General features: G+C 45.5%; 3 protein-coding genes across 3 annotated transcripts; 1 reads left to right on the top strand and 2 right to left on the bottom strand.

The window, feature by feature from the left end:
- Window positions 1-48: 48 nt before the first annotated feature.
- AK88_05313 (uncharacterized protein) lies at window positions 49-807 on the bottom strand (the record flags this gene model as incomplete). Its single annotated transcript, XM_012482915.1, has 3 exons — window positions 49-54; window positions 141-566; window positions 742-807. 3 exons carry the CDS (start codon window positions 805-807, stop codon window positions 49-51), a joined length of 498 nt encoding a protein of 165 aa, XP_012338338.1.
- An 830-nt stretch (window positions 808-1,637) lies between these two features.
- Window positions 1,638-5,060, bottom strand: AK88_05312 (uncharacterized protein; the record flags this gene model as incomplete). The annotated part of the gene is made up of 5 exons (XM_012482914.1): window positions 1,638-1,792; window positions 2,155-2,962; window positions 3,132-3,271; window positions 3,821-4,727; window positions 4,971-5,060. The coding sequence occupies 5 exons, from the start codon at window positions 5,058-5,060 to the stop codon at window positions 1,638-1,640; spliced, it is 2,100 nt and encodes a 699-aa protein (XP_012338337.1).
- A 1,664-nt stretch (window positions 5,061-6,724) lies between these two features.
- On the top strand, window positions 6,725-8,363 carry AK88_05311 (uncharacterized protein; the record flags this gene model as incomplete). Its single annotated transcript, XM_012482913.1, has 2 exons — window positions 6,725-6,820; window positions 7,086-8,363. The coding sequence occupies 2 exons, from the start codon at window positions 6,725-6,727 to the stop codon at window positions 8,361-8,363; spliced, it is 1,374 nt and encodes a 457-aa protein (XP_012338336.1).
- Window positions 8,364-8,462: the final 99 nt, after the last annotated feature.

The following is an 8,462-nucleotide window of genomic DNA, read 5'->3' as shown; positions in this document are numbered from 1 at the left end:
AATAGTATATAAAAACCAAGAACGCCCACTGTAGCGGGGATCCACCATTTATTCCTGCATATAGTTCGCGCTAGTGTACTACAAAGTCCCCTAGTTTGCTCGGTCGTTTCTTTAATTTGTGCCCCATTCTGTGAGGCCACTTGTAACCCTTGCGATCTATCTTTGGGCTTCGATTTTCCGGACTTCCCATCTTGCGCCGTGGTTTTCACTGGGCCTGCACTAGGAGTCGCGGGTGCTTTATTTTGCTCTGGTGTTTGCTTGTCCGTTGCACTCTTCACTTCAGTTCCTTTTGGCTTGTTTTCATTCATTTCACCTTGCACTTTATTCTGTGGGGACTGCGGTAACGATCCTTCTGATGCAACATTCGTTGTTGGTTTACCGGACTTTCCTGGCTTCTGCTTCGATGCGACTTTTTTACCTGGACCCGTACCAGGACTGAGCAGTAATGTTTTATTTGGTGCTGGTGCTTGCATATCCAATTCGACCGTTAACAATCTACTGATCCTGACACTGAGAGTGTCATGTTGCTCGGGCCTATGATTCCATGATGTGCCGAATCCATTTACCTAACATATAGGAAAAAACGGGGGAAGGATGTATTTGAGGGCGTTATGCAGTGCACATGTATTTACATAAAATGAAACGAAGGCAGAATTGTTTTCAATTGTTAGGAGCACGAATAACATCATAATCATAAATGGGAATGCCCACTCTACGGAAACGTTAATTATTGGGTCGTACGTGTTCAGGATATTGACAGGAGTACAATAGGATGCTACATATGGAAAGTTTCACAGGGAACATCATTTTGTTCTTTACTTCTTTTTTTTTTCAGAATAAAGTAGATTCCTAAGAACTATATTTCTTTCTACTTATAAAGAAGGGGATTATATGATTATTGTTATATGTATTTGTGTTGGCACTACGTGGCTATTCTTTTGTTTGTGCATTCAAGAATTATATGATTATTTCATTCTTCTTTATATATACATGTATGATTCTTTCTTATTTTTTTTTTCTTCCTTTTTTACGATGCGCAAATATGATAGGATTGTTCTTTTGCTTTTTTTTCTTTTTTTTTGTGATACATAGTACGATTTGTGTGACTACTTTTTTTCCTTTTTTTTGCCAAATAAAATATGCGCACCATTCAATTGTTTTTTGTTCTTTCTTACATATGCATTATGCAATTATTTCTTTTCTCTCTTTTTTTTCTCATATATGCGCAGATTTATAGCATTATTCTTTTCCTTTCTTTTCTTTTTTTTCGCTTTTTTGTTTTCCGTTTTTTCCCCTTTTGGTCCCTATACGCGTGGATCTTACATGAGCACCTACTATATTTTTTTCCTTTTTTGTGCATGTATGCACCTTATTATGCCTTTTTTTTTTTTTTTTTTCTTTTTTTCTTGCATGCACAAGTTACGGGCTTGTTTGTATTTTATTCCTATTTTCACTTTTGCTCCTTTTTTTATATGTAATTTTATGGCTATTTCCTTCCTTATATACATCTAAGCAAAAGGCGAATGTAGGATCTAGTCTTACTTGTTGCTCACCCATCTTTGTTTTTTCCCCGTGTTCTATGAGATGAAGCACTTTCTAAATTTAAATTTTTCTCTGTGCATATAATTTGTTGCAGTTTAACCCATTTCTAAAATGTTTTCATTTAATTTTATATGAAAAGAAATTAAGATGTATATTACAGTACACAAATAACAGTAGTATGGTGAAAAATACAGATTCGCCGTGCCAAAGAGAAAAAAAAGAAAGTGGGCTTGTACATTATAATATGGATCTAAAGGAAGTTTTGTGGACCGGGCGCGTTTAATGCTTCCTTTGTGCATGACCTAGTGCGGTGTATTTATTCTTCAGTACATCAACAAATAATGAATTCGCTCTCTGCTTCAGCGGCAGAGCATGGAAGAGAATGATGTATGTTGTCGAAACGTATGAGTCCCATGGGTACCCTAGCATTTGAATTTGTTTAATTGCAGATGTTACAATATGTAGGCATCATGCATGCAGGTAGGATTGTATGGGCTTCCAGGCTTGTGTATGTGTGTGGAAGTAGCCGCATACGAAAGTGGACATATAGAACGTAGATGTTGACAGGGAACAGCGGCCACCACGGGGATGCGAAGTGGGGCAGCGACGTACTGTGCTGTTCTCGCCGCATGTGCGTGTGTTGTTGTGGTGGCCGTCCATCCATATTCGTTCGGTACGTATCGGGCCGTATGTTCGTATTCTTACCTTGCAATTCCGTAATTTTATCCTGTACCTTTTTCTCCGCTGCCTCAAACACCCTCGTTGCTGTCTTCTTTATTTCCTTCTTTGCTTTGTCCATTTCTTCCATTGCTTCTGGCTTCAAAGTGTCCTTTACAGGGCCACTTTCGGCTGCCTCCTTCTTAATATAATCTTGCCAATACTCCGCACAGGGCCGTTGCTGCTGCAGTTGTTGTATTTCTGCCAATATTCCTCCTTGATTCATTAACCATTGTGCTATTTCCAAATTTACTGCTTCCACATTGTGTGTATGGCCTACATATCCGCACATGGTGCATCTGCCCTCTGCCACGGGACCCTTTAATCCCTCTGTTCCATTTACCGTGTTGCCCATATTTCTCATTGCTGTATATGCATACTCTATACCTCTATTGTATCCGCCCTTATCCTTACAATATATATTTTTCAGTATATATCCAAAAACATTTGCTACTTCACATCTTAACCTGTTCACCTCCTCATCATCCTTGTCATCCTTGTTTGCAAACCACAATGCAGTATTCATAAGTCTACATCTCATCATATCCCCGACGGTCTGATCCTTGTGATATACCCCCGGTGTGAAATCTTCCCAACCAGAATTATCACAGTTTGCACCTAATTGTTCCATGAGCTGCTCGTGCTTCTGCATATGTTGTGCAAATGCATCTAGCACACTCTTCAACTTCGTCCTCTGGTTCTCCTGCGTGTTGCACATAAATATATGTAAATATTCATACGCATATTGCTCTTACATTCTTTATTTAGCATATATGTGACCCTTATATGCACATAACTGATGAATAAATTCCTGCGCAATGCATTATCCCCTTCCTTCCTTCTTCTGCGCTTGTTGCCTTACTCTAACTTACATTATAACCCCGCATCACATATAATGTACTGTTCCTCCCTTTGTCTAATACGCTCTTCCAATCACACTTGTCTCCTGCGGAAGTCTTCGTCCCCGAGGGGGTCGTTAGCCCCCGTCCCGGTGGTGATGCCGGTTTCGCCGCTACTGGTTTGGCCGGGGCGGGTTTGGCAGCAACGGGTTTAGCAGCCGTAGCTGGTTTGACTACTTTAGGATCTGTAAAAACATGATCAAAAAAAAAGGACACAAGTGGTACAAAATGGGCGGCACGGTGGGGTCAGCTAGCGGCAGGGTACGGTCCGGCTCGATGCATGGGTCGATGCAGTGGGTCGAGGTAAGACTCGGTGGACTGGGTGAGGCGGCAGCAAGCGTACGGTGAGGTGAACTCGGTCGACTGGGTCGGGATGGAGGGTAGTAGTACACTTTTATTTGTCGCCGTCATCGCGTCCGCTGCCGGCGTCGCCGCTGCCTCTTCACGGTACGTTCGTCGCTCCCGTCGTGTACGCCGCTGTGCTCGGCTCAACCGCCGCTCAGTGCTGTGCCGCCGTGCGTGCGTTGTTCCCGTGTGCGTGTTGTGGCCATCGCTATCATGCGCATGCCGTCGTATGGGTACCGGGGTCTCAACGTCAGCGCAGCGCCAGTGCTGTTTGTTGTGTGCTGTTGTTCAGCGGTGTCGCACCGATGTTGCCTTACCATGCGGGTGCGGAGGTGCGGCAGGCGGTCTGCGTCCTGCTTGTGGTTGTTGACCGCTGGTATTAGTGGATGCATCCTGATTACCGTGTTCTGACCCGCCCGATGGAGCTGCTGGTGTTGATGATGTCTCTGCTGCATTGGATGATATTTTATTCCTTTCCTGGTCCCAAGTGTTTATTGCGTCCTCTAATATTTTTTTACCTTGTTGCGTGTTCTTACTATTTCCGACTTTTACCATTATGTCGCGTACCCTAGCTTTCGGTAGGTACTCCTTGTTCTCGATCAAGCTGTGTAGTTGGTCTAAATTCTCACTTTTCAATATATCAATGTTGTTGCTTGGTGCATCTCCTTGTCCACTTCCTATCCGCATCCGCCCTCCTCCAAGCTTATCACATCCTCCTGCTCTAATTCCCTGAGTTATCTTAGACCTTCTGCTTTTCCATTGGGTTACCCATTGTTCCATTGCTTCCCCCGTTAAACGCATCCCAATTTTGAGTTCCTCAAATGTAACCCAAGCACATGTGTCTCTATTAGTTACAGCATGGAACGTGTGCGCCAGCGTACGCATTAATGTGGAAACATGTGTCGTTATTTCTCTGATGTTACATTTGTTGCCATGTAAGCTCATGAGGGTCCAGGTCCCTATCATGCACCTTAAGTAGTTCCGCAGCTCGCGTTCTCCTGGATCCGTACTCCTCTGTGCGGTTCCGTTGTTATTCAATCCCTCCATATAATAAAATATTTTCCCGACCTCCATGCATAAAAATCTATTCAACGGACCCTTAAGATATTCTGCGCTGAAGTCACTGTAGTTGCACATTACCTGTAGCATAGGGTTGTTCTTCCTATCATCTACATATAGAACCAATTCCTTGAACATATTTTCTATATCGTTCCATATTTTTTCCTACAGTTGCAATAATAAGTACGCGCATATTTCGTATACTCTGCCTTAATGGTGAATTGCCCATAATTAAATTCACATAATACTCAGTATTGCGCACGTAGCCTGGTATGAGTAGAGGACAATACTAACCTACAGTAGTGATATATTCCCCTAAGGTTCCATATACGTGTCCCGCACACTTTTCCTCAAATGTAACAATTCACATCACTCTACGTCCTCTAACTCTTAATCGTTGTAACTTACGCTAAAATCTTGCCCATCGTGGAGGTCACCTTGTATTTTTCTTTCTAATATATATTCCACCAATAAATCTGTGAACTCTTTTGCACTCATGTTCTTCCCGTTTCCTTTGCACTATGGTATAACATTGCACCGTTGATTAATTTCTAAAAATTCCATAGATGCCACAGAAACTGCTATACAAGTCCGTTGTTGTGCATGTTGTACTTTTCATCTGTTGTTCATTAGGAACTTCCTTGCTTAAGATTTAACATTACAAATCTATATGCAACAAAACCTTCATGTGTGCCTTGTGGGCAATCCGAGTGTTCCACTAATATTAAATCATGCAGGACTTCTATATAGGTAATAAGAGAAAAATGCATATATAAAAAGAAAAAGACAGAACAACAGGAAACAAAAAAGGGCAACAACAAAAAAATGTAAAAAAAAGAACAAGAAGAATAAAAAAAAAAAAAATAAAAAAAAAAAAAGACAGAAGGGAGAAAATAGAAAAAATGCTACACAACGCTACCTACACACGCAACGCTTCATGCATAATACCCCCTCCCCCCTTTCTACACCGGTATCCACGAAACGCCTTCACACACTGTCTCTGTGTGCGTACACCTAAAACGAACAACAACAACATCAATGCGCCTGCCGTCGTTGCTGCGTTGCGTCCGTCGTTTTTCGCCCTCCCACAAAATATGTGTGTTCCGTCAGCTCTCCCGCTCTCTCTGTCCTCCCTCTCTGTGATCCCCCTCTCTCTGGATCCTTCCATCAAATCACGGCACACGGACAATGCCGTACTCGAACAAACCCGTACCCGGCCGTGTTTGCTCGGAGAGACAATCCTCCTCCTTCTTACACTCGGACAATCCTGCGTCGAATCCTTCATACACCCGGACGGGTCCGTGGCTCGGAGAGACAATCTCTCCTCCTTCTTACTCTCGCCTACTTCGTCGAACCGCGTTGCTCGGAGACACAATCTCTCCCTTCTTACACGCGGCTACTTCCTGGGACAATCCGTTTATCCGGCCGCGTTTGCTCGGAGAGACAATCTGTCCTTCTTACGAGGACGGCGGTACGAAGAACAACAAGTAATTGTTGTGTATTTATCACGACTTCTAGAATCGTGATAGAGAAGCGTGACGGAGTAGCGTTGACGGAAGAGGCGTGGACGGAGACGGGGTGACGGAGAAGCGTTGACGGTAGCAGCGTGCCGGACACCGCGTTCACGGAGACTTGGTTGACGGAGGCGGGGTGACGGAGACGGCGTTGACGGCAGAGGCGTTGACGGAAGAGGCGTGGACGGACACGGCGTTGACGGAAGAGGCGTTGACGGAGAAGCGTTGACGAAGAACGCGTTCACGCAGAGAAGCGTGGACGGGAGAGGCGTTGACGGACAAAGCGTTGACGGGAGCAGCGTTGACGGAGAGAGCGTGGACGGAGACGGGGTGACGGAGAGGCGTTGACGGGAGAAGCGTTGACGGGAGAGGCGTTGACGGGAGACGGGGTTGACGGAGAGGCGTTGACGGAGAGAAGCGTTGACGGAGAACGGGGTGTGACGGCGAGGCGTTGACGGAGACGGCGTGTGACGGAGAGGCGTTCACGGAGAACGGGGTGACGCAGACGGCGTTGACGGGAGAAGCGTTGACGGAGACGGTGTGTGTGTATATTTTGTTTTTTTTTGTTGTTGTTATTGAGCGGCGTGCGGTCGTAGTAGTTGTTGTTGTTGTACTTTTTTTTTAGAAAGGGAATAAGTAGTGTGCATTATGGCTAACCACTATGGCCAGGACATACTGGAATTCCTATTGGCATGGCAGCATTATCTACTGAGATGGGGCATCAAGGACGGCAAGGGTTATTGGGTAAGTTCAATTGTACACAACATTCCGCAACATGCACAATGCTGCAGTTCGGATAGCAACATATATACATGGGAAATTGGAACCTGTATGTGTACGCATAGACTATTTATATAACTGTCGTACTTTACGCGAGGTATGGTGAGGAAAGATACAGTGCACTGACAGTGCATGCATATGCAAAGAGCTGAGGTTAAATGTAGATGATTTTAAGGGCACAGGTGCATAAGGCATATGCACACGCATACATGGATTCTTCTATCCGCAGAAACAATTAATGAAGGATGTTGAGACCATATTCAAGGACGTAACAAAAGCGATCACCCAAGGTAGCGGCGAGAACGCCGGTATTTGTGGAAGTATATATACCGGAGCGGAAACAAATGTGTCCACATGCAAAAGCAGGTGCCATGAAATTGCAAACCTTATGCTGTACATAAAGGGATACAGTTACAGTACGGGTAATTGGACAAAAAGACTGGTGGATGACAGCAGCGGCGAGATGTTTATGGAATATTTAAGATGTACACTTGCGACTGAGGTTTTACTACAAGTGTATGGGACAACTAGTGACCACCAGGAAGTAATAAAGAAAGTTAAGGAACAACTGGCGAAAACGGATGCACCAGGGCAAAAGCAATATGAGCCAGGGGTGTGTGAGGACCAGGATTATGGGCCCGTTATATTCGGATTACGTGGCATTGGCGAGGCCTTAAACACTAGGCTGCAGAAGTGGCAACAGGGTTTGGCAGGAGGCAACACACGCACTACACATGGCACAGGACAAACGTGTGCTTGGGCACACAGGCAGCGCGCGGAGAGTGACCAGAAGTGCCATGAAGAGGCGGGGGTGATAACCAAGGACTCTGAGCTCATGAGGGACATCAAGTACTGGGTGGAACATGGTCCGGCCTTTCAGCGCGTGAAGAAGATGTTAGATGATATCCAGAAACAAGGACCATCCAAGGAGAAATGTCAAGTACTGAACAAGGTAAAGGACGAAGTCAAAAAAGTGAAGGACACAGTGACAAGGATGGCAACGACCGCTGCGGGTGGACAAGCGGCAGGAGGACGAGGATTAGGACGTGGATCCGTAGGAGGACCCGGGAAAGTGGGATCATCACGACCTGCAACAGGACCAGGGAGACCACGGCGGCCTACACCTCCGGCACCGCAGGCGGAGCCACCGAATGCGAAGACCAGCGCCGCCAAACCAGTACCAGCCAAGCCGGTCGACAGCGACGGCAACGCTACCAAACCAGTAGCGGCGACACCCGTGGCAACGAACATGGCAACGCAGACGCGGTCCAGGCGCATGGCACGACGTGGTGGTGATGCTGGTGGTGCCGTAGGAGAGAAGGGGAAGGGGAAGAAGCACGAAACACAGGAGAAGTGTCAAGGGGAGAAAATATTAGATTGGAGGCCTAGGACAATCTACGTGGAGCATGGTTATAGTGTAAGTTTGAGTACAGTCAGAAAGGAAGAGGACGAAAGAGGAACAGACGGCACCGATAATTTATTCATACGGCGACATGCATATGTGTAGGTATAGATGCTACCACGGGCCATGGTGCACGTGGCATGTGGACATGCATATTCTTTTATTTGCATGTGCAAAATGCAGGATAAGGAATGGGAACCGGTG

Source organism: Plasmodium fragile (genome assembly GCF_000956335.1).
Source record: "Plasmodium fragile strain nilgiri unplaced genomic scaffold supercont1.115, whole genome shotgun sequence".
Classification (NCBI taxonomy): Eukaryota; Apicomplexa; class Aconoidasida; order Haemosporida; family Plasmodiidae; genus Plasmodium; species Plasmodium fragile.
The sequence above is the reverse complement of the archived record's forward strand: the minus strand, read 5'-3'. Positions and strand labels throughout refer to the sequence as shown.